The sequence below is a fragment of the Gekko japonicus genome, unplaced genomic scaffold (genome assembly GCF_001447785.1).
Source record: "Gekko japonicus isolate JY-2015 unplaced genomic scaffold, Gekko_japonicus_V1.1 scaffold885, whole genome shotgun sequence".
NCBI classification, from domain to species: Eukaryota; Metazoa; Chordata; class Lepidosauria; order Squamata; family Gekkonidae; genus Gekko; species Gekko japonicus.
This window is the reverse complement of record NW_015167564.1, coordinates 256,873-283,083: the sequence shown is the minus strand read 5'-3', so window position 1 is coordinate 283,083 and position 26,211 is coordinate 256,873. Positions and strand designations below refer to the sequence as shown.

At 48.9% G+C, this 26,211-nt stretch overlaps 1 protein-coding gene across 1 annotated transcript in view; it reads left to right on the top strand.

Moving 5' to 3' along the window:
* Positions 1-26,211, top strand: part of COL18A1 (collagen, type XVIII, alpha 1) — a 152,329-nt gene that overhangs the window by 29,453 nt on the left and 96,665 nt on the right. The window contains exon 2 of the mRNA XM_015413811.1: positions 12,399-12,943. Coding sequence (XP_015269297.1) covers positions 12,399-12,943 — 545 coding nt within the window. The remainder of the gene's footprint in view (positions 1-12,398; positions 12,944-26,211) is intronic.

The window sequence follows — 26,211 nt, the reverse complement described above, 5'->3', positions numbered from 1 at the left end:
TGTGCTCTGAAGAGCACGACGATCCCAGAAGAGACCGGAAGGTCAGAAGAAGAAGCGGAGACCTAAAGTGCAATGGGAGAAGGTACTTACCTTCCAGCCCTAAAACATATTTGAGAGCTGCAGGCCTCGAATTACAATGGATCCGGCGCTGGCAGTTCTGGGAGGCCCCCAGGTGGTTGCGGCACTGAGAGGAATGCCTCGGACCCCGCTGAGAAGGCGGCGGTAAACTGCTCTCCCCCCCCATCCAGCCGCGGTGGTGTGCAGTGGTTTGGGGGACAGATGCTCAGTGAAGAGCCTGGGGAGAGCAGAGGCAAGAGACCCACCCGGGGGGAGCACTGCTTTTTTACATCCCAGGAGTAAGGAGTCAAGGACTGCCCCACTCATGGACCACCGGAGTATGGAAGATTTGTATTCACTTACCGTGAAGCTTCCTTCTTGGTGGTCAGGAGTGGGGCAGCCCTACCCACCCTCTTTGGATGGACAGAACTTCTGGTCCTCGGGACCTGTAGTTGGACATGAGGTTTTACAGTGGTTCAGCTGTTCATGAATATGGTCTAACTGATTACATTATGTGGTGGACTGTTGCTGTTTGTTTTCTCTAATGGTTAAAATACAGGTTTGTATTTGTTTAAGCCCATGGCTGTGATGGTATTCCCCAGTTGTCTGAGGGGGAAGGAGTTATTTTTTAAGTGGATTTACAGCAGCTCGGAGGTGGCTTTCGGTATGACTGGGGATCAGAGGATAAGCCCCTCCTCTCTGGGATCAAAGTTTGTCGGCCCTGCCTATTTTGTACCTGTCCGAGGTCCCATGCCTCCTGAAACCTCACCCTCTCCAGGCTCCATCCCTCACATCTCCTGGAATTTCCCACCTGGAGTTGGCAACCCTATCTCCTTCCCAGCCAATCATCAACCTACCTTTATTTCCCCCTCACTCTTCAGCTTTCCACCCCCCACACACCTGCAGCCTCTCCCGTGCTCTGAAGCCCTGAGTTCTACGTCACATTGGCTGTCATGGGGGCCACCTCAGCAGCATATAAGGATACAGAGCCCACCATTTTCTCCAGGGGAACTGATCTCTGCCGTCTGGAAAGCTGTTGTAATTCTGAGTGATCTCCAGCCCTCACCTGGAGATTGGACACATTTTACCTCAGAAGAGCAAACTGTTTAGAATGTTAGAGGCAAAAGCCAATCAAGTCGCATATGCAAATGACCTCTGTGTTCCGAGGCAAAGGCCAATGAGGCTGCATATGCAAATAACCTCTATTTTCTGACTGGCTATGGGGGGGGGAGGAGAACAGAAGCAGGACTAGAATGTTGGAGGCAGGACTCAGGCAAAGCAGCCAGTGGATAGGGAGACCCTCTGAATGACAGATCAGAGAGCGAACTGATTTTGGAGCGTGTGGAATGTTCTAGAGAAGTGCCACCACCATTCGGCTTTTATTTATAAGGGAGATATGCGTACCTAGCTTTGTACTTTAACAGTGCTTTCCTGCTGTAAAAGTATGAGCAGTACCTCATTTTACAAATAAATTTACACAATGGGGAAACAAGGTCACTATGAAAAATATAGTTTAGAATTTGCAAAAGCTCCAAGCTTCTTTGTTTCCTAGCCAAAGTCTGCTAGACTTGCTGCAAGTTTCATTCCTAGAGCTGTCTTTGGAGCTCTGTCAAACATTGCTCTGCTCAGTTTGCCATAGATGCTGGGGGGAAGGGAATTCCTTAGGTGGGGGACTGAGTGTGGAGTGTGTGACTGCACTATCTTAGAGGCCATAACTCTTCCAAAGAAGCCTTCCTCTCCCAGAGGAATGTCCTTGAAACTTTTGGTGCCAGCTTGCTTCTGTAGATAATGGGATTGTATATTTCCCAGGTGAAAGTGGGTAGAGACGCGGTGGCTAGGTGGAGTGGATGTGACGTATGACTGGGCCTTAGGAGGGGTCACTTTTGAATTATCTATATCTATGATTGTACCCGCCAAAATCTTCAGATCTGACACAATATCGTTATGACCTAGATCTTGCTTATAACTCAATAAACATATCACTGCCAAAGAGAGTGTTGTTGAGAGTAACTTGACTAGGAGTCTGACAAGCTCAAGCCAAAGAGCCATTATAAACATGGAGGTTGGTGATGATTTCCAGTGTCAAAGTGATTGTGGTATCATTTCACATGATACAGAAAAGAGGTGTTCCTCATGCTGGAGAGACATACATCTCTGTAAAAATACTACAAAGAGGTACCTTGTGAAAATCAGACATGTCTTTAATATGGACTTACAAACATTCATCAAATATTACAGCTGAAAACACTCTTTTCCAGATTTTATGAAAAGGTCCCTGGCCTTTTTTATGCTAACAAAATATGGGGCAAGGTTACTTCTTCAGATAGAGCTCATACCCTGCCTCATATTTTGTTAGTCTTTAAGGTGCTACTGGACTATATGTTGTCGAAGGCTTTCACAGCTGGAGTTCATTAGTTGCTGTAGATTTTCCGGGATGTGTGGCCGTGGTCTTGGCATTGTAGAACCTAACGTTTCGCCAGTAACTGTGACTGGCATCCTCAGAGGTATAAACACAGAAAGATGGAATACTCTCTGTGTCAAGGTGAGAAGAAAATGGTAGGCCGTAAATTTATGTCTACTCCAGAATGTGGGTAGGGCTGAGTCATTGTCTTGTAGGAGTTCCCCAGGCTACGGACATGCTAATGGAGGAGCTTTCCTGAGGAGGTTCTTTTGTTTCCTGAGGAGGTTTCCTGCTTCCTGAGGAGGTTGTTGAAATTCTAATCTTATCTGTAGTGCTATAGTCTGATGTTTTGTGTTTTTCAGGACAGGACTGAACTGCTACGGGACTCTTGCTCTTTTCTACTGCTACAGACAGACTAACACAGCTACCTGGCTTGTTTTATACTGTTATGTGTTGTTTGTATTGTTCATGTTTTCATTGTGAACATAGTTGCTTTATTTTATTTTGCACAATATGAAAAAATAATATTACATATGTCAATCTCCACTCCAGGTGAGGGCTGCTCAGGTAGCAGAGATCAGTTCCTCTGGAGAAAACGGTGGACTCTGTCATCATACCCTGCTGAGGTCGCCACAGCTAATTCACACTGTGTGCCCAAAGCTGGGGCACTCTCCCAGAGCCTCTTTCTACAGCTCGTTGTATTTATTTCAACAACGGGCCTTGTTCCTAGTTAGGAATAAAGCAAAGGGGGCTGATTCCTTTTATAACAGCAGGGTAGTCAGTGTCTGAGTTGTCTTCTGTCCACCATAAGGGAGGACTAAACAGTTTTTAAACATGTTATCTAAATCAGCCTTGCAAACAGGGCCACAATGGTGACTAGCCCATAATAGTTTTGAATAGTTCTCATGACTATGTACCCTAATGCAGATAATTTTAGTCATGTTGGTTTATCAAAAATTTCTGTTTAATTGCCTGGAAGTACTTCTTACTCTGATTACAAGCTTGCATCTGTAAAACCTTATGGAGTGGAGGATTCTTCCTGTTCTGTTCATGCAGATCTGTGTTTCTGAAATGTAGTTGTGATTAATGACTCTATTCAGAGTCTGTTCCCAAACCCACCTTAATTTGCCCATTGAGTTTCTTGGATAAGTTTCCCTAGTTCTCAACAATTTATCCTGGCACTAAACATCATCTGTGCTGTTTTTCTACTTTGGCCTGATCAGTGAGAGAGCCCCTTTCAGAGTAAATAGGCACTGAGTGCCCTGGTTCAGTTCTGCCAAGTGCACATTCTCAGGGTGACCTTTCTCATGTGGGCCCTAATCAGAGCCACAGGAGAGCTGCTGCAGGAATTTCTAGCTGGGAAAAAAAATCCCATGCAAAAAATATAAACTGTGGCATTGCTGAACTACTTGCTGGTGTAAATTAGTCCCTACCAACGCTCCCTCTAAGCTGTGGAGTCCTGTGAGCAACAATGCTACTCTGTGAGCTCCTGGCATTAAAGTTGTGAGTGAGCGATTGGGCTGCTGCATAAATCACTTTGCTCTGGAGCCCTCCTTCCTGAGCTAAGACAAAAATGTGTGCGCCGTCAGCCAAAAAAAGTTAGTGTGCGCAAGCTCACAGTTTTTTAGCCTCTGACTCATACATTTTTGTCTTAGCTCGGGAAGGATGGGTCCAGAGCAAACTAATTCATGCAGTAGCCAAATCGCTCGCTCACAACTTTAATGCCAGGAGCTCGCAAAGTAGCATTTTTGCTCACAAGACTCCGCAGCTTAGAGGGAGCGTTGGTCCCCACCGAGTCCCCGCCAGAAGGGACCAGATGCTGATGCGATGGTAAGTTTCATGCAAGCCTTGGAAAATCAGTAAAACGCTGTTCTTGTGGAATGAAATGCAGTAGGGGGACTTGTACAAAGAATCTAGGGGAGAATTTTCCAGTGGAGTTGCCCCTGATACAGTTCTCAAGATACAGGTTCCAAGGACTGAAGCTAGAATGGGAAGAAGCTGTTCAAGGGGGAGAATTGGCCTCCTTGGGAATTCTCCAGCGGTCCCCCCCCCCCATATTCAGCTTTAATTTTGAACTGGGGCACTCAATGCCTATTCACTCTGAAATATGAAATATATGGAAAATCATGCACACAAGGTGCTAGCTACTTTCTCAGGGCAAAACTACGTATTACCTTATAATGAAAGTCTGTTCCCAATCCTGCAAGTGCTGACATAACATGTCATAACCTGCCGGCGGCGTTCAACACGGTTGACCATCAGTTACTGATCCACCGCCTTGCTGACACTGGGATTCAGGGGTTTGCCTTGCAGTGGCTTGTCTCCTTTCTCCGAGGTTAGGGACAGAGGATGGCATTAGGGGATCAGACGTCCCAGAGGCACCCACTGACCTGCGGGGTTTCCCAAGGGGCAGTGCTATCCCCAATGTTGTTTAACATCTACATACGCCCCCTTGCCCAGATTACCTGGAGGCACAGGCTAGGGTGTCACCAATATGCAGACCACACCCAGCTATATCTGTTGTTGGGTGGTCAGTCCGACTCTACCCCATATGACCTGGATCGGGTGCTTCAGGACATGGCGGGCTGGCTTAGACTGAGCCGATTAACATTGAATCCAGTGAAGACGGAGGTCCTGTGCCTGAGTCGGAGCGGGTCAGGGGTAGGGATCCCACTACCGACCTTTGATGGGCCGCCGTTGTTGCCAGTGCCGAGGGCCAGGAGTTTGGGAGTGCTCCTGGATGCCGCCTTAGCAATAGAGGCTCAGGTAGCAGCCACTACCAAGGCAGCCTTTTACCACCTATGGCTGATTAGGCAGGTGGTTCCCTTCCTCAAATGCAATGACCTGGCAATGGTGATCCATGCTATGGTTACCTCGAGATTGGACTACTGCAATGCTCTCTACATGGGGCTGCCCTTGTCCCAAATTGAGTGGCAACAGTTAAATACCATGGGATACTCGGGGTGTGTGTGTGTGTGGAAACTATGTTGGCATCCAGAAATACATGGGGCTGCCCTTGTCCCAAATTGAGCGGCAACAGTTAAATACCATGGGATACTCAGAGGGGTGGTGGGGGTGGTGGAAACTATGTTGGCATCCAGAAGGGGATCCACAAACAGTCTACAATGCAACCTAGTGGGGATTTTGTTCTTGGTGCATGGGTAGAGAATTAGACCCACCAACAGCCTCAGTGGGTGACATCTTAGCCTTCTTGCAACAAGGTCTGGAAAAGGGCCTCAGTACCAGTGCTTTGAAATGTCAGGTAGCAGCCATCTTGGCAGTGCGGGGGGGGCTAAGAAAGGGCGGTCACTGGTACAACACCCTCATGTTAAAAGATTCCCGAGGAGTGTCTCTCTCATAAACCTACCCAAGGCAGGCCCATCGTTTTCCAGCTTGGAACCTTAATGTGGTTCTTAGAGCCTTATGTAAGGAACCCTTTGAACCAGTGGCTTCTTGCCGTTTGAAGGATCATTCAGAACAGCCTTCTTGGTGGGCATTACATTGGCTAGGTGGGTTTCAGAATTAAGAGCCTTATCCACACACAAAGAATTGTGCGTCTTCCACAACGACAGGGTGGTGCTATGCCCAGACCCAGCTTTCATCCCTAAGGTGAACTCGATCTTTTATAAATCTGAAGAAATAGTACTTCCATCCTTCTGTCCCAACCCCAAGCATGCTAGGGAGAAGGAATGGCATTGCCTGGATGTGTGCAGAGCACTCGGTTTCTATTTGGATAGGACTAAACACTTGAGAACCACAGATGCCTTATTCACCTCCTTTAGAAAGTCAGTGCCAGGGAAAAGAATTTCTGCCTCAACCCTGAGTAGGTGGCTTAGGGGGTGTATTATAGCGGCATACAAAGCTAAGGGGTTGGACCCGCCTCAGAGCATCATGGCACACTCCTTGAGGGGGGGGCAGCTGTATCGGCGGTGTATAGAGCTTTTCCATCTCTGGAGACGATATGTAAGGCTGCTGTGTGGAAGTCCTTGCACTCCTTTACAAGACACTACTGAATTGATAAGTTACCTTCCACTGAGGCAGCTTTCGGTAGGAGGGTGCTACGGCACACCATGTAGACCAGGAAGCTGCTGTACCCACGCTGGGAGGGCACTGCTTTGTTAAGACCCAGGAGTCAGGACTGCCCCGCTCCCAAGACCACTGGAGAAGGGAAGATTTGTCTTCACTTACCGTGAAGCTTCCTTCTCAGTGGTCCAGGAGTGGGTCAGTCCACCCCACCCTTGAGGGCAGCAGTTTCTTTGGCCCATGGTGGTGTGGGAATGAATCAGGGACACACACACACACACACACCCCAAAAAAGCAAAAGGACACAGAAGGGGTCCATTGTTCCATGACCCAGTGGTATGGGGTGGAGAGGCAAGGCTATTATACGGGCCTCAGAATTTCTGTTACAAAGGTTCTCATTATGTACATAGTTAGGGGGAGGGGTTTTTTGCCCCTCTTGGGGAAGAGAAGCCCCCTTTTTTGTCTTTGTAGAAACAAAGAATGGGGAATCAGAGGACAAGCCCCTCCCCTCCGGGACTGAGATTTGTTGGACGGCCCTGCCTGCAGGGAGGAGGAGCTGTGACCCCAGGAGTCAGGGCTGCCCCACTCCCAGGACCACTGGAGAAGGAAGCTTCACACCAAGTGAAGACAAATCTTCCGTTTCCCAGCTATGTAGTCTTTGAGCAAGTGGCTCTATAGGCTCTAAACATTACTTCTCAACATTTAGCATTATATTCTTCGGCCAGGATGTCCTTGTTTCTTGCGGTTTTTGTAGATCACAGTTTCCAGCTGCTGGTATGCTTTGTTCTCTGCCCATGTTGCAGTTCAGCATTTCAATGCTCAAGTTTGCATTCAGTTTTAATTGGTTTTCATATGATTACACTGTGTAATTATAGGGCATAGAATTTAAATTAAAAATCATTACGATCGTGTCTCAGGGTAACTAAACCACGTTAGCTGAGAGCGAATGTATTTGTGCTGTTGTACTGCTTTGTGCCCCGTAGTATGTTTAGCAAGGGTTTCTGTCCAGGAAGTCCACATGGTAGTATAAGGCAGAGGTTAAAATTCAAACTGGCCTCTGTATGGTAAAATCAATCCTTGGATTTTCATTCAGAATTTTGAAATGATGCAATTAAAAAAACATTTAGAATTGATAGCAGTTATGGACACTGGTAGAAAAGCAATCTGCTCAACCTTCAAAACACTACAAAACTACAATGCATATATCCATCTAGACAAAGTTTTCCAAATAGACAGCATGATTGAATTGTTACCCCTTGTTTGTTTGTCAATTAAACTAATGATGTGTAATTATTTAGGGCTAGTTCACACTGATTTGCATTGTGGGTTTTCCATATATCGAAATCCAGGAATAAACTTAAAGATGTACATGCTTTCATGAGAACTGGGCACCTGTATGTGGATTCCATAATTGTGTTATTTCCATTCCTTTTTTGTTGTCGATGGATTTCATAAGAAGGATCTGCTTATATGGGAGCTTGCATACATCTCAGTGGTCACTAAAAAAAGTAGATCTTAGTTGAGGAATGACCCCACAAGTCTAAGGCTTGTTCCTCTCTGACTTGAACAGAATTCAAGTCCAGTAGGACCTTAGGAGCTGCAGTGGCTCAAGTGGTTAAGATGCTGAACTGCAGGCTGTGGAAGGTCAGTAGTTCAGCAGTTCGAGACCCGAGTTGCCGCATGACGGAGTGAGCTCCCGTCTCTAGTTCCAGCTCCTGCCAACCTAGCAGTTCGAAAGCAAGAAATTGCAAGTAGATAAATAGGTACCACTTTGGTGGGAAGGTAACAGCGTTCCGTGCACCTCGGTGTTTAGTCATGCCGGCCACTTGACCACGGAAACGTCTTCGGACAGCGCTGGCTCTTTGGCTTGGAAACGGCGATGAGCACCGCAACCCTAGAGTCGGACTCGACTGGCTTTCGAGCAAGGGAGACCTTTACCTTTACCTTAGGACCTTAAAGACCAACAAATGTTTTCCAGGGTATAAGTTTTTGTGAGTCAAAGCTGATTTCGTCAGATACAAAGAGAATGAATAGATAAGTGAGCTTTGACTGATGAAATCTTATACCCTGGAAAAGTTGCTCTTCTTTAAGGTGAAAGCTGATTTCGTCAGATACAAAGAGAATAAATAAGTGAGCTTTGACTGATGAAATCTTATACCCTGGAAAAGTTGCTCTTCTTTAAGGTGCTACTGGACATGAATTTTATTCTACTACTACAGCTACCCATCTTAAACTATCTTCTCTTACACAAGTAACCTCTTCTGTGAGACTATGTATAAATTGAAGTGTGCTGCAAATCAGTATAGAAGTAGAGGTTATGATCATGCCAAAGTTCTCCTGCAGTGGTACGGTTGCCAGGTTCAACTCAAAAAATATCTGGAGACTTTGGGGGTGGAGCCAGGAGACTTTGGGGGGTGGAGCCAGGAGCAAGGATGTGGCATCACTTTTGTGATGTCACATCCTGTGATTTCACTTCCAGGTCCACCCCCCCATATCCAGAAGGTTCCTGTGATTCCATGGTAGGAGCTTGTGCTTTGAACACAGTGGTTGCTCTCAACTCATTCTCCACCCAAGCCATTTAGGGTTGCCAGGTGAGGCTGACAAGCTGGCGGTGGACTTTCCAGGAGCCTCCAGGAGAGGGGAGGGAAGAAGCAGGATTGAACTCCAAAAGAAGTTCTGGCCATCACATTTAAAGGGACTGCATTACTTTTGAATGCCTTCCCTCCATTGGAAATAATGGAGGATGGGGGCACCTTCTTTTGGGGCTCATAAAATTGGACCCCATGGTCCAATCTTTTTGAAACGGGGGGAAGGGGGTTGAGGAGAGGAACCAGATGCTGTGCTGAACTTTTGGTGCCTCTACCTCAAAAAACAGCCCCCCTCAAGCCCCAGATACCCATGGATTGCTTCTCCATTGTACCCTAAGGGGACCGGTCTCCATAGGGTATAATGGAGCACCCAGTGGACATCCCCCCCGCTTTCTGATAACCCTGAAGTGGGAGGAGGGCCTCCAAACCAGGGGATTCCCCTGCCCCCAACTGGGGATTGACATATTCATGTAGTGAAGGGGTGGCAGTGGAAGTGTGGACATTCCTCCTCCTTCTATAGTGGATGCATTACAGATCAAGATACTGGTATATGAGTGGCAGTTCCACATTCTTGCTTTAACCCTTTGCACACAACATAGCTGTGGAGTTTGAATACTAGTGGGAGTGGGGAGGGAAAGCAGCAGATCAGCAGCTATTTGTAAGGATCCTATGCACTTTGTATAGGGCTTACCTCCTGCAGTCAGGAACTCTGTTTTTCCAGAATTCCCAGGTGCATGGAGGACTTGCGACACATGAACCTCTTTCTAGTGAATGCACACATGGGCCTCCAAACCAGTTTCCACTGCAGTGCTTTCCACTGCAGTGCCCTGCCCTGCCTGGAATTTCTGCCTCTGGCTCATTCAGTCTTCACAAATATGGAGTGTGAAATGGCTACTCTTAGAGCTCAGAGGTAGGATGCACACACCCAACATGGAGAAAGTTGTCTTAGGAATTAGGTCTTGGTCTGTGTCCAGCCACTATGGCTGTTTGCTAAATTAAACATAAGTAGTCAAATACACCAGAGAAGAAGTACCAAGCAGCATGTTTTATTTCAGTAACTCTTTGACACTGTGCCCTCTCGTGGATCAGCAGATCCCTGAATTGTTTGTAGCTGTTAGGCATGCGGAATCAGGAAGAGCCTAAAGTTTCACTTTCTTGGACAATTTACTGAGCTGTGTGATGGTAATCTATAAAATGCCTTATAATTTGCTGGAATATAATAGGCCATTTCATCCTGTCAAATGCCTTATCCTATATCTCTAGACATAATATCTGCCATTCATTGAGGAATTTGGGAGAAGAATTAAATATACAGTTTCCCTTGGAGCTACAGAAATACAGGATGATGTGTATGTAAAGCTGGAATCAGGCCCCTTGGTTTCACTGAGGCCCTTTAGAACCCATTGCCTTTTAAACAGAAGTGAGTGTGGGGCCCTGCCACCATGTCCATCTGTAGCTGTTTTCCCATCAGCTAGGGTTGAGCCCCTCCCTTTCATAGCAGACTAATTTAAGGGGAAAGTTCATCATTTTAAAAAGATCTGGGAATTCTATATTTATATTGTTTTTCTTTTGTGTTCGTGGTCTAAGAATTAGAAGAGAAAAGTGAAAAGAATTTGTCAGAGCACTGTATCTTAAAATAAGGAAAGTCATAGTGACAAAAAAGCATCAGTGAGTGGACGTGATCTCTTATTTTCCGTTTTTCCTCCTTTGTTTCCTCAAACTATCCAAACTTACTAGTTTGATTGTGAGGAGCAAGAGAAATAACTGATGGCATTGCTGTAATCCAAATCCACCCTGAACCCATAGGATAAAGTGGGATGTAATGAGCAAAGTAAATAAAGCTATCGGCAGACGTCCAGAGGTAACACATAGCCACATGTAGGATCTGCTGCAGATATTTTAGACTAAAGCTCATTCACCACTGTTATTGAAGAAATGGGTATTGTGCATTTATCAGCATCTTTGCGCCATTTTAGACATTTCCAGAATCACACTACTGAGCTGGCCAATAATTGTGTGTTCTGCGGTTTTACTTTGCTCTGCTCTGATGGGTACTTTGGTGGTGGTGGTGGAAAGTGCCGTCAAGTCACAGCTGACATGTGGCAGTCCCCTTATGGGGTTTCCAAGGCAAGAGATGTTCAGAGATACTTTGCCATTGCCTGTCTCCACGACACGACCCTGATATTCCTTGGAGGGCTCCCATCCAAAGCCGACCCTGCTTAGCTTCCAAGATGTGACCAGAGCTGGCTAGTCTGGGCAACCCAGGTCAGGGCCTGGAGGACTTTATGGTGCTTCACTTAACAGGAGGACTATCAAAGATGAGCTATTGTTTTGTTACAGCATTTGGTTCCCCCCCCCCATGTTACTTATGTTATCTTTTTCTCTTGATCACTTTCACTTACTCAAACAGAGTAAATATGGAGAGTCCCCTCAAAATCACTGGGCATTTTAAAGCACCGTAACTCTCAATAAACCCAGATTTATTCTGTAGATCAGTCTGTATGACAGAGATTCCTTTATTCGTGGTGGTGACCCATTATTCTGGTGACCTTTGGAATTAAAATAAGAAATAGTTAGTCATGTAAAATGGTTGAGGCATCAAGAAGCAGAATACTGTGGGTCGAAATGTTATCCTTGGGAGATATTCAGGATAAGAAGACTTCAGATGCAGGGTTATGAGCTCAGTGAATCATATCTGAGACTCCCTCTTCACAAATGTGTAGCTTTGGTACTAAGGGTTCCTCTCTGTGTGCAGTAGCTATTCAGTTAGTAGCTGAATGTGAAGTCATAGTTATGTTACATACAGGCAGTATATGCTATAGCCTGTTAGCAAAACATGCATGTTGTCAATATGTGGAGGGCTGAGTTTCTGGCATCTTAGTCCTTTCCAGTCCTGGAGGAAAAGTTTAGACTGGTCAGAAAATGGCAGCGGGGAAGGAAAAGGGAAGGGGCTGAAACAGCCAGTCCTACCTCTCCCATTAGCATAGGTCTGCTGACAGAAGAGCTAAGAGAGGGCAACTTTGTCCATATGGATCCTGCAATCCTGGGAATAAACATCCCTGTGGCCAGTGCCGGCTGCTGGGGGCAAGCGAAAATGAGAAAGATATGTGATCCTTCCATCTGTGGATCTCTGGGTCCAACCCACAATTAGAAGTTGGTGAGAATAGGCTGAGACAAAAACCTGACCTGATGGTTTTCTATCAACAGAGATTTGGGCTACATCCCTTTGTATGTTGGGATTATTGGGATGTTCTGCTGTATGAGTGTGTTCCACATCGTATAGAGTTATTCTGCTTGGCTCTGAAATGCCTGTTTTCTTCTCTTAACAGAAAATTTCAGCACAGAAGTTGGTCTCTTAGAGCTGATTGGGGATCCCCCGCCAGACCAGATAACCAAAATATACGGTCCTGACCACAGTCCTGGCTACGTGTTTGGACTGGATGCCAACACTGGCCAAGTGGCCCGCTACCACCTCCCCAGCCCTTTTTACAGAGACTTCTCACTCCTGTTCCACGTTCAGCCCACGTCGGACAAGGCTGGTGTGCTTTTTGCCATCACAGATGCTTCCCAGTCGATCATCTATGTGGGTGTGAAGCTTTCAGAGGTCAAGGATGGGAAGCAACAGATACTCTTCTACTACACAGAGCCTGGCTCTCAGAACTCCTATGCGGCTGCCACATTCACCGTGCCTTCCCTTGTCAACCAGTGGACTCGCTTTGCCATCAGCGTCGAGGAGGAAGAGGTGGTTCTCTACATGGACTGCGAGGCATTTGAGCGAGTCCGGTTTGAGCGCTCGCCCGATGAGATGGAGCTGGAAGAAGGCTCTGGGCTCTTTGTTGCCCAAGCTGGAGGGGCTGATCCAGAAAAATATCAGGTGAGCACTGCTGAGAACCAAGGGATCATTTCTGAAGTAATCCAGTAAATGGGTGAATTTTCATCATGAATAGCAAAAAAAAACAACAAAAAACGGTATCCAGCTGTGCTGGAGTCAGAAGAACAACAAGAAAATGGGGAGAAGCAACAAAATGACCCTTGATGGGGCTTGGAGCTGTGCAGAGTTTTCACCAGGCAGTGTTCTCCTTAGCTGTGCATTTGGGCTGTTGCCTCCTTTGCTTTTTTTTGTTAATGTACACAGTTATTGTGGGTGGGGATGGGGGCTCCACAGGGAACTGCAGATTCAGGGTACAGGAATAGTGGGCATCTTTCTGTGACTCAAGTTACTGTAACTTTGCCAGAGGTCTCTTGGGCATGAATGGGGGAGGGGTGTTGTACATCTAGACAAGTAGTGAATATCCGTTATTTTGAGACAAGAAATTCCTAATATGCTTATTCTGTGGTTGACTTGCTGTTTAGGAGCTAATCAGAACAAGGGGGGAAACTTCTGGTCCAACAGGGGCTATTAACTCGCATGTGTTTCCTTATATACTCATCTAGTAGTAGTGTGGTATAGAAAACAGTGTGGGGTGTGCCACCATGAGTGGCTAGTCTTGTTTCCCGTCTTGGGCTGTTACAGCAGACTGCTCTCTTCACTGGGTATGAAGTAGCTCAGCAATGCTGCAAAATATAGGACAGTTTATACAAGTTGGGATATCCATAGTTTAATTCATCTTTAAAACTTTAATCTGACAGGTATGTTAATTACCTATATGTATCCCATGTGCAGTTGGGATATTGTGAAATTCCCTTTTTTGTTGTTTGGTATTGTGAGGAGCCAGCAGACGGGTGCTTTTGCGTGAGAGTGGTAACTTTTCTCTTTCACCTTTGGAGGCTCTTTTTCTTTGTAGACAATTTTGAAAATGAGTCTAAATCTTCATTCCATAGTATCATCCAAAGTAAAAACTGAAGTGGAAGTAATTAACATTTTTATCAGCAGCTTCATTTCCAGACACTGGCATAATATGGGAGTCTAGTGACCCCTAAGACCGGGCCTCCCCACTGAGATCAAACCCACTGCTGCATTCTTCTTTTGTGGGGCTCAGGAGAGGCAAGAATATTCTGGTGCTGAGACCTTCTGACAAACTGTGGACTCTCTCTCTACCCACATACTGTTAAAATGAGCCTTTAACTCAGGGGCGTCAAACTCCCACCCCCAGTTCTCGTCCCCCCTGCATTCCCCGCAGAAGCCGTGGTGCTGAGGGGAGGCCTGACGGAGAGAAGCTGTTTCAAAACCTTCCAGGGGGCGCCGTCTGTCCTCATTTGACACAATGACAAGCACCGTCGTTTTGACTGAGGGTCCTGACAAGGATTAAAGTAGTCAGAACCCCAAACTGTGCCAGGATGGAAAATACGAGAGACGTCTTGATCCTCTTTCTACTGTGCACAAGTCTTTGTATATAGGATTTAAAAGAAGATGATGATTTATTTTAATCTTGGGATGTGTTACTGAATGTTTATCCCTTGAGACATCGGTCTGAAGGGGTTGTTTGTAAATCGTGGAGCTGATGCAATTTTTAGAACGTATGTTGCAGGATTGGTTTTTTTCTTCTTGAACCTATGCTGGACCTGCAGTGGCTATATTCACCAAACTGCAGTTCTTAACTACATGTATAGTGCAAGATTTGTCTTAGGACCTGTTTCCAGACTGTGTTGACCAGGAAAGGCTTGGCATTGCAATTCCCTTGCCAACCTCTCCCAATGGACACATGCCCAATGAAGTGCCCAGTTAGCCTGGAATCAGGCAAAAAGTACATTGGTCAAATGGTTATGCCCCATTCACCATCAGCTTATAGATACAGTCACTGGCACTGAAGTACAGGTTTGCTCAGTTTAATCAGAGCATCTCATATAGGAATTGTTAAGGCTGCTTTCAGTTCTAGAAGAGGAGTTTTGGTTCAGTGTTGCTGTTTAGTTTATTTTATGGAATTTTTATAGAAACTGCAGTCATATTGAGAAACAAGATCAAGAAGCAAACATCGGCATTACATCAATGTGGGTTTAGCACTGTCTAAATTCATGTGTTATACATTCAAAATAATGTGCAAACATTTGTAGTGTTGGTATATCGGTACTTAGAGCATTGTTGTTGACAGTGCAGGAATGACTTGCATCCTGATCCTAAGTATTTAGCTTGGAGACCTATTTTTTATTGTTGCAGCAGTTCCAGAGTAACCTGTTCTGTGATAATGCCCTGAGTCACAGTTGTTAGTAGGGATGGGCACTTTCCAGATTTTGCCCCGGGCTGAACTGAACTGACCCAATTTCCAGACTGGTTCTTAAGCCGGACTGCGGCCAGGTTGTGAACCAGTTCGTGAACCGGTGCAGATTCAGAAAAGACCGCTGGGGTGTCCCAGGGGCCCAAATTCTCAGCATAATTCCAGCTCACACTCCTCGACGTGCCCACCCAGTTTGGTCCCCCTTGGACTTCGTGGGGCCGAGCTACAGGCCCCCAAAGAGACAATGCTTTTCAATGGGACATTCCCCCCCCCCGCCAGTTCGGGAGTGACCAAAAAAACTGAACCCCCCGCCCTGTCCGGGGCCTGGGGAATACCCCCTCAGAGACGGGTGGTGCTCTCTCCCCGGGCCTACCCTCTACCCACATGCGACGTGACTACTGGGTAAGGCCAACCCCCTCTGTCCTGCCCGTGGAACACCCGCACGGGGGTGGGAGGTGCTGTTTCCCTGGGCCTCACCCTCCACCCACCGGCAACATGAGATCCAGGCAGGGCTGACCCTCCTGCCTTGCCTGGGGTCCAGGGAAAGCCTGCACGGGTTTGTGGCGCTTTCTCCCCAGGCCCACCCTCTACCCGCTGGCAACGTGATATCCAGGCAGGGCCGAGCCCTCCGTCCTGCCCAGGACCCAGGGAACACCCTCACGTGGATGGGTGGCGCTCTCTCCTCCTCAGGCCCCACCCTCTACCCACCAGCAACATGACAACCAGGCAGGACCAACCCCCCTGCCCTGCTTGGGGGCCGGGGAACAACCACAGGGGGGTGCTCCCTCCCCAGGCCCCACCCTCCATCCTCTGGCAACATGACTCTGGGCAGGGCCAGCACCCACCTGCCCTGCCCAGGGACCACCCAAACAGGGACGGGTGGTGCTGTCTCCCCGGGCCCACCCTCCATTCACTGGCAAGGTGATATCTGGGCAAGACTGAACCCCCCGCCCTGCCTGGGGAACACCCGCAGGGGGGTGCTCCCTCCCCGGGTTCCACTGGGCAGGGCCAACCGCCCGGTGCCCTGACTGGGGCCCAGAGAACACCCGCACAGAGGCTCTACCCACATGCAGTTTGACCACTGGGCAAGGCCAACCCCCTCTGCCCTGCCTGGGGGCTGGGAAACACCCACACAGGGATGGGGGGTGCTCTTTCCCCAGGCCCACCTTTCTACTACTCCTAGTAACATGATAAATGGGGAATAATCCCCTGCAGCACCTGAGGTCTGGGAGCCACCCATACAATTGCAGTTGGACTCCTCTCCCGGGGACAACTGTTCTAGTAGAGGATGTGCCAGTCCGTTAGCAGGGAAACGAGAGGTCCCAGCTCGGGGGGAATCAGTCCCTCCTGACCACTATTTACTTTGCTGTCCGGTGGGCCAGAGGGATATATGGGTGGGCAGGTGAGGCGGGGAGTCACAACCCCATGGGACAGGGACCCTGGGTGTGATCCCATTGTGACAGTTGTGGACCAGGGCAACATGACCTCCCAGCTCAGGGGGATGTGGCCCTGACCAGTAGTCACTTTGCTGTCTGGTGAGGTGGGGAGTCCCAACCCCAGGGGACAGGGACCCTGCGAGGAACCCCTTACGTGGTGGTCCATGCTCAGGACGTCATCAGCTGCCAGCACAGGAGGATTTGCTTCTGACTTATAATCACCTTGCCGTCAGGCAGGTGACGGGGACATGGGCGGGTGCACAGGTGACGTGGGGAGTCCCAGCACCAGTGGAAATAGAACCCTGCCTGGGGCCAACCTGGTGGCACCCTCCTTCAGAGTGGGAGGGTGGGAGGATTCAGTCCTGACTGGTAATCTAGTAGTAGTATAAGTTTATTGTCTTAGCCATAGGCCATAACATAATACATCAGGTCATAAAATGGTAAATATCAGTATACTCCTATACTACTTCTACTTTGTGTTAAATACTAAACTCATTCTGGTTTTCCTTGTTGCTAAGGCAAATAATGCCATTTTGCTAGAGACAGAGTGGTCAAGGTCTGAGAGTAAAAATTTGACCAGATCCAGACTGGAGAGTCCATTACGCTGCGGAATAATAGGAATGATGTAAGTTAGCCTAAGGGCTTCATGCCACGGGCATCTCAGAATATAATGTGCAATATCATCAACTTCCCCCATATCAAAAAGGCAAAGTCTAAGGGTGGGGGGGGGCAGGGATACCAAAGAAACGTCCAGTCCTGATCATTCAGGGCATGGATGGAAATCTTAAAGCTGTAAAAGCTGGTTAACTTCTCTAAATACAGGGACCTACAGTGATCCCTTTTAAAAAACTTGAATAATGGTGCTGTAAGACGACGTGCCATCACATCCTGATCCATAAGCCCATCCTTTTTGAACACCCATTCCTTCAGTTCCCGTGCTTGGGTTTTATTCCTTAATAAATCATCAGGAATTGAAAATTTCAATTGAATTGAGGCTAACTGGTCACCTAATCTGGCATTCAACGAGGTAATTCCCAGTTCAGCCCTCATTAATGCCACTGGCACACCCCTTGGCAAGTCTTCCTCATAAAATTACTCTGTACTTTGCCACCAGGAAGGTGAGGGCGACATCCTACACTTAGATACAAAAAATCAAAGGCACAGACATAGAATGGTAGGGACTCGGCTTGACAGCAGTACATGTGAAAGGGATCGAGGGGTTCTGGTTGATCACAAGCCTGCAGTGCGATGTGGCTGTGAAGAAAGCTAATGCAATCTTAGCATGCATTAACAGAAGCATTGTGTCCAGATCACGGGAGGTGGTAGTTCCGCTCTATTCTGCCATGGTCAGGCCTCACCTGGAGCCCTGTGTCCAGGTTTGGGCACCACATTTTAGGAAGGATGTTGACAAGCTCAAGCGTGTCCAGAAGAAGGCAACCAGGATGGTGAGAGGGTTGGAATCCGAGGAAAGGCGGAAAGAGTTGGGTATGTTTAGCCCAAGAAAGAGAAGGCTTAGAGGGGACACGATTGCAGTCTTCAAATATCTGAAGGGCTGTCATGTAGAAGATGGAGCAGATCTATCCTCTCTTGCTCTGGATTGCAAGACTAGATCTAATGGGTGGAAATTACAAGGGAGTCGTTACCAGCTAAATATCAGGAGAAACTTCCTAACTGTAAGAGTGGTTGAGCAGTGGAACAGTCTGCCCCAGGAGGTGGTGGATGCTCCTTCACTGGACGTTTTCAAGCGGAGGCTGGATGACAATCTTTAGAGTATGTTGTAGGTATGTAGGCATGTAGGGCTATCTTTCAGCTATGCTCCTGCAGAGTGCGGGGGGTTGGACTAGATGACCTGCAAGGTCCCTTCCAACCCTAACATTCTATGACTTCAGCATCCCAGGGAAGCACGGTGCAGAAAGGGGAGAAGACCCACAGCCTGTGCCCAGGGGACTTTATCACCTCCCCGCCCAAGGAGGTGGTTTGAGACGTGGTCGCTTAGGGGCGAAGGGGGGGGGGAGAGAAGTAATTCTGAGGTGATTGACTTCAGCGACCCAGGGAGGCGGGGTGCCAAAAGGGGAGAAGACCCACAGCCTGTGCCCAGGGGACTTTGCTGGTGCCAGCTCCCCGCCCCAGAAGGTGGTTTGAGACTTGGTCGCTGAGGGGCGAAGGGGGGGGGGAGAAGTAATTCTGAGGTGATTGACTTCAGCGACCCAGGGAGGCAGGGTGCAGAAAGGGGAAAAGACCCATAGCCTGTTCACAGGGGACTTTGCCGGTGCCACCTCCCTGCCCCAGAAGGTGGTTTGAGACTTGGTTGCCGAGGTGCGAAGGGGGGGGAGAGAAGGAACTCTGTGGTGAGGGACTTCAGCAACCTAGGGAGGCAGGGTGCAGAAAGGGGAGAAGACCCATAGCCTGTTCACAGGGGACTTTGCTGGTGCCACCTCCCCGCCCCAGAAGGTGGTTTGAGACTTGGTCGCCGAGGGGTGAAGGGGAGGGAGAGAGAGAAGGAACTCTGAGGTGAGGGACTGCAGCAACCCAGGGAGGCAGGGTGCAGAAAGGGGAGAAGACCCACAGCCTGTACCCAGGGGACCAGCCATGGAGTCAAGGGAAGGGGGCGGAGAAGTAGAAAAGCTCGCCCCCCTTCCAGCCTGCGTCCCATCCCAAAGATTGTATGCAGTGGGGCTGGGACTAATGACCCCCCTCCAACATTGTTGTTGTGTAACGCCAGGTCTATAAACAATAAGACCATGGTCCTTTGGGATTTCATGCTTGAGCAGAAGGTAGACCTGGCGTGCATGACTGAGACCTGGGTGCGAGACGGGGAGACAGTAGCTCTCTCCCAGCTAGCTCCTCCCAGGTTCTCGGCCCTTCACCAATCACGGACTAGGGGGAGGAGTAGCCCTATTCATTCAGGAGGCTTACTCCTTCAGGGCACTCCTGCCACCAAAGATCACGGGCATTGAGTGTGCCAGCCTGGTTTGGAGGACCAGGGAGAGCTTAGTGATTTGGCTAGTGTACCGACCGCCCAATGCGCCGGCCAACAGCTTGCCGTCCCTGGTGGAGGCTGTATCAGTTTGGGCACTGGAACACCCTAGACTGATAGTCCTCCTAGGTGATTTCAGTGTCCATGCCGATGATGTGACCTCTACCCAGGCAGCAGACCTGGTATCGTCCATGACGGTGCTGGGACTCTCCCAATATGTAACGACCCCCACTCACCGAGCTGGGCACACGCTTGATTTGATCTTTGTGACGGGAGTTACAGTGGACTGGATCACTGCTTTGGCGGTGCCATGGTCGGACCACCTTGCCCTGAGGGCTCAACTGAATGTCGCACCCCAACCCTGTTTGGGTGGCGAGCGTATTTTAGCTCGCCCGCGGAGCCAAATGGACCCAATGTGGCTTCAGATGGCTCTCCGGGATCCAATGCCCCCTGGCGGCTTGTTAGAGCCTGCTCTCGGTGGTCATCAACAAGATCGCTCCCCGGCACCCTCTGTGCCCCCGTTCTAAGCTTTCTCCCTGGTATACCCAGTAGTTGTGGTTTATGAAACAAGGGCTAAGACAGTTAGAGAGACAGTGGCGGCGTGCCCGTGACAAAGTCACAAGAGCATCTTATAGGACATTTATGAGATCCTATGAGATGGCAGTCAAAGTGGCGGAGTACTTCGCGGCTACGATTGCGTCTGCGAGCTCACACCCAGCCTAATTGTTTAGAACAATTCGATCTATTACCACCTTGCCACGGGGCAAGCCAAATGCTAGGGAATTGGATATTGGCTGTGAGGCTTTTGCGAGCTATTCCGCAGATCAAGTCTTGTTGCTCCGCTGTGACCTCCCTGCCATATTTGAAACAGTGAGTGAGCTCAAGGCCCCTTGCACGTCTTCTGGTCGGGTTATGGATCATTTCAATCTGCTCAGCCTAGAGGAAGCTGACAAGTTGCTACCGACTGTATGCCCCACCCCTTGCTCCCTGGAGCCGTGCCCTTCGTGGCTGATGAAAGCTGGTCATGTCGGGTTCCAGGGTGCCCTTAGGGAAACAGTCAACAAGTCCTTCTCGGAGGGACTGTTCTCAGGAGCGCTTAAGGGAGCAGTGGCACGTCCTCTCCTTAAAAGCCATCCTTGGATCCGGCCAAATTGGCGAACTACCGGCCAGTTTCCAACTTGCCCTATCTGGGCAAGTTAATCGAGAGGGCTGTGGCGATGCAGCTTCAGAGCTTTTTGGATGACGCTTCCATCCTAGATCCCCTCCAGTCCGGCTTTTGTCCGGGTCACGGGACGGAGACAGCACTGGTCGCCCTCCCGGATGACCTCCGGAGGCCTCTGGATGGGAGAGTCCTACCCACCCATTTGGAAAGGAGGCTTAAGGCTAGACTTGTGGAGTGGGTAGTTGCCCACCCCATCAGGGTGGAAAGGGCTGTCTTTCAGCCTGTGGGGCCATTTCAGAGTTTGCTTCATTGAAGGTTATATGTTTGCTCTTAAAGTTAACAAGTTCTGGGTTGCAAGAAGTGTGTTTACAGTGGGGCTGACCAAGGGAGTCTGTGGCTTGGAGGTGACTGGGGCCAACCCTGCTTCAGGAGGAGGAGCCAATCCCCAGTGTGGGGACTCTCCCACTCCCCCGGGGGCCACCGAGAAAGGAAGCTTCACGTAAGTGAATCCAAATCTTCCATTCTAAATGTATGCAGAGGCTATAGGACTGCCAGGTCCCCTTGTCCATCTGTTCCAGGGGGGTGTGGGTTAGGTGGGCAGGGATGCCCCCAAGCCCTGCCCCCAAGCCACGGCCACCCCTCCCCCTCCCCGCTGGAAGATGTAGAGGGCTTCAGCTGATCTGTGGGGATCAGGTGGGCTGCTGACCACCTGGCGGGCCCTTTAAATCTTTTTGCAGGGAGGGGGAGGTCTTGCCGTGGGGCTCACAGTGAGCAGGGTGGCGGCCTGAATCCCAAGCAGGGAATCACCATTGGGAAATGAGCCCGGCACGCACCGCAGCCCCCACCCTTTAAAGGGTCTTTTTTTTGCAAGCAGAGCTGTGGCTGGCGACGGCCCCTCTCCCTCCCTGCTAAAAGACTTAAAGGGCCCTCCAGCTGGTCAGTGGGCCACGGTCTCCCGCTGATCAGCTGAAGCCCTTTAAGTCTTTTAGCAGGGAGGGAAGAGGGGTGGCCGCGGGGCTTGGGAGTGGAGCTTCCCCCGCCTGCCAGCTGGCCGGGGAAGGATTGGAGCCCCCAGGAAGGAGTGGGGGCTGGCCGGAGAAGCCTGTGCCTATCTGGAATCCTGCACGACTAGTGAGTATCACACCGTAGGACATTGTCAGATCCTCTTTTAAACTGAAATCCTAAGGACACTACGCATCTTTATGCGTAGATCTGCTTTAACTGCAGTCTTAATTTCTGGAGGGCAGAAGAGCCCCGGCCATTGTACTACTTTCAGGGTGGGAGGTGCCGGGCACAGAAATCAGTAGAAGTTACAGATGTCCCAGCAGAGTTAGTTTTTACCTCTGGAAGAGGCTTCCTAAGCATTTAATGGGTCGTACAAGAAGCCTTGATGTCTCACTTCGATTGCCAGTGTCTATCAAGAGCTGTGAACCCTGGCCTTTTCAGCTGGTGATGGAAATTTTAGTAAAGTCTGGAAGACAGACTACATTTTCGATCCCCTTCTTAAAATGGCCAGTAGTACCGTATGTTCTCGTTTGGCTTGTCTTTTGAGCTTTCAGGAAAGATTTTGTTGGATTTCAGATGTATACAGTAGCTGTTAAGGATAAATAAATGCTGAGTGGATTATCTTGAGGAATGCAAACAAATATTAGTGTCAGGACCAGGCTGATGGAGAATTGTTTAACAGATGCTATGTCTAAATAACAAAGACCAGCTTCTGACTTAAAGTGGGCAAAATCAGGGAATTAATAGTGGTCATTTCCTGCTTTGTAAGGCCAGGGATTTGGAAAGGAATTTGGGAAACGGGACTGTTTCCGCGCAGGCAGTTTGCTCCCCCAATGGCAGTGGGTTCTCTGGGAGCTTCCCCCCAAGCTTGCTGTGCAGTCGGCCCCCTGGCAGGCCATCTCCTGTCTTGCAGCCCATTTCCTCAGACCTGCTTGTTTGTTCACCGTATGGAATGGGTGGGAGTGGCTTTCCAGCTCTCCCCACCTACATAGGTACCATTTCCCTTGTCTCACCGCATGCCCTCTGCTCCCCCCACCCCTGCCAATGGAAGGCCTTTTGCCTTTGTTCACTGGGGCCAGGCAGGTGTGGGCTTGCCTGCCCCACCCTCCTCCCATGCACTCTGCCTGACTCCCTGCGCCCCCAGGGAGGAAAAGGAGAAAACATGTGGCATCCCAGGAGAGCGTAGAGAGGCCGGGAGAATCACTCAGTCTCTTCTCCAGCCTGGCTGTGAGGATGGGGGGATTCTGCCTCCCCCGTTGCACAGGTGGAGCAGCAGCCTAGCCAGCGGCTCCCACTTTCCCACGGCAGAGTGGCGAAGGGCCAGTGGCAAGGGCAGCACTGGCACCAATGTTCCCTCTAAGCTGAGTTAGTGTGAGCTAGCTCACACTAACTCAGCTTAGAGGGAACACTGACTGGCACCCTTAAAAAACCAAGCCAAGCCAAAAACCAGCCGTTGCTGCATAGAGGGCAAGCATGCTGGCAGCACAGTGACAGAGCAAGGGCTAGTGGTTTTGTTTTGGGAAGCAAAAAGCCCTTCAGTGGCCTGGGGGGAGGCAGCATGGTGGGCATGAGGGGAGGCCTGGGGACAGGTGCCCTCCCATACCTGGGCATGCTGCTGGTGTTGCAAATGCAGCTCCATTGGTCCTGGCCGTGTGTCAACATCGGGGAACCGTCTCCCTGTGGAAATGGCTGCTCAAGATCAACTGCTCCCTTGGAGGCTAGAAGGTTCACAGTTTCCAAAAAAGACCTCGGTTCTGGCATGAATTTCAGATGGGATTGGCCTAGGACTGAGGCAACACAGTCTGAGCATGTATTTCATAGAAGCACTTCAGCCCCTCCAACATGCACCTCCCTCCCTCCCTCCCTCCCTCGTTTGGGCAGTGTGGTCTGTGTGAAGCAAGGAGAGGATGTTCTGTTTATCGTGAGGAAAAAAGCTTTGGCCTCTCTGTGGTTTGGCTTCATGGTATCATTGCATAGTCAAACCTGATTGGCTGGGTTTGCCTCAGGAAGACGCATGTGTTGTTATTTTTCTTAAATGGTGATGAAGTTCTAGAACACGGAAACAACAGGTGGTGCACAGCATGCGGAAACAGTAAGCAAAGGCAGTGGTGAAATGTTCCCGCCCTTCAAAAAGAACCCTTCTCTCTGAAGACTACTGTAGGTGAAAATCCAGCACAGCCCTAAACTGGGAATGGTGTCCCAAATTCTCACTTCCCTCTGTATGGCTCAGTGGGGTCAGCCCTTCTCCTCCCAAAGATTAGTACAATTAGTAGTCGTTTCCTTACCTGTAGACCCATATTTTCCAACATCTTGTCACTACGCGTTAACAATGGGAGGCAGTTCTGGATAGTGTTTGAGAGAGCACACAGTGAAATGGAAGCCACCTTGGCAACCTTTTTCGGAAGTATGTGATGTGTGTCTGTACATTACTAAATAAATGCCCACAAACAAGGAGCCCCTTGAGGACTCTGTCTGAATTTCCTCACTTGAGGCCATGCCGTTCCTTGCAGCCACTGGCCTGCTCCTGCCTGTCTCCATTGTCCCATGTTCTCCTACCCTGGGAGCAGGGGAGGGTCCAGGGGGGCTCACTGTAAGAGATGAGATACATAAATCCTGCTTCTGAACAAACAGGCGTGACAAATTTCCAAGGGCAAGATCTCAACACACAAAACATCTGTAGCTATCCGGCAGGAGCTTATAAATGTTTGGGAAAGGAGGCTTGAGGGGCGGAGTTGTGGGTGGGGTGAGGGCATTCTTAAGGTTTTGTCAAAAAGCGACAGTGGGGGAGAGTGAAGGAGAAGCGGAGGCTGGAGATGTCAGCATGTATGACCTTTTCAGAGTGCAAATGTCATTCATGCTGAAGACCGGCCAGGTTTACACATGGCTACTTTTTAAAATTGCTCAGCTGCCACAACATGACATGTTGTTTGTGTGTCGTGCCTCACCACAATTTCCCCATCGTGGTGGCAGTCCTTAAAGGATGTTTGTGGTTTAGTAGTGAAACTCGCCTGATGCCCTGGAAGTGAACTCATGTGCAGGAAGGGCTCTCCGTGTAATAATCACAAGCTCCGCATAGCAGCCATGGTGGCTTCGCTCCTACAAATTATAGTTCACAGAAGGGTCTAAGAGGCAGACCACACATTATGGTTTCGGGTGGTTTATGTCTGGGTCCCCTGACTAGAAGCTGGATTCCCAAGTACACGTGGGCCCCATTTGAATGGAGACAGTGGGGTTCAGCAAGAAAAGGCATCTGCATTCACCCCCACCCTATTTCCCCCATCTGAAACACGCCTAGGCAGGGTGCTGTTTGCCCTGTTGGACTCAGGGTTGCATGTGCAATGGTAGGCTACATGTACAGTCCCCTGACAGGGCAAATAGCACCATCTGGGCTATGTGAGGACAGGAAAACTTGGTTATGGGGATGGGTGTGTGTGTGGGGGCTCTTTCTCTCTCTGTGTTGTGATAGTAATCCAAATCAGACCCAGATTTAAGTTCCCAGCAGGGAAGTTGCAGCTGATGTGTGACTGACCAATTGGCTGAAAGTCAGGTTGAGAAACCCAGACAAAACCCATGGAAAATGTGTGACTTAACCCTGAATTAAGCTATTTTGTGGACCCTTACTGAAAACAATCTAAACTGAGGTTTAAATTTTGGACTTTCTGGTTCCAGTCAAAGCTTTGTTTACTAAAACGTTAGCTTTCTCATTTCCTAATATTGTGTATTTGAGTAAACTATAATCCAGACCCATGAACTCCTTAACTGTTTCATTAGAGGGATGTGTATGCATTTGAGAGAGAGAGATTGTGTAAAGGCATGCATACTTCAGAAGACTTCCAACCTGGAAGGCATGGAAACAGCTGGCAGGTTAAAGAAGAGTCACCAGTTGGTAAGATGCCGCCTACATGCTGGCAAAGATTCAGAGTTTCTGTGAAGTCCCCTTTTCCGTCGTTACCATGGGCCAGTGGAGGAGATTCTGGTGCTCTGTCACACGATTCTGAAGAGGTTCTGAGGAAGATTCAGCACTGATTTGTAAATGATGCAAGACCAATCTATCTAATATATATTAGAAATGTTGGCTGCTTGCTTGCATTAATTAAGATGGAAACAACTGATCTGGGTTTGATTCAAGGTACTGATCATTACTTACTATACAGGTGGCACGTCTTACCCGGCTGCGTGTGGGGGGAGTGTCCCTCCGTCGGTCTGAAATGTCTTCAGCGTGCGTGCTTTGCACACGTGCCACCATGACATCACCCAGAAGCAATGCTCCCTCTAAGCTGTGGAGTCTTGTGAGCAAAAATTCTACTTTGTGAGTCACTGGGCATTAAAGTTGTGAGCGAGCAGTTTGGCTACTGCATAAATTAGTCTGCTCTGGAGCCATCCTTCCTGAGCTATGATAAAAACGTATTA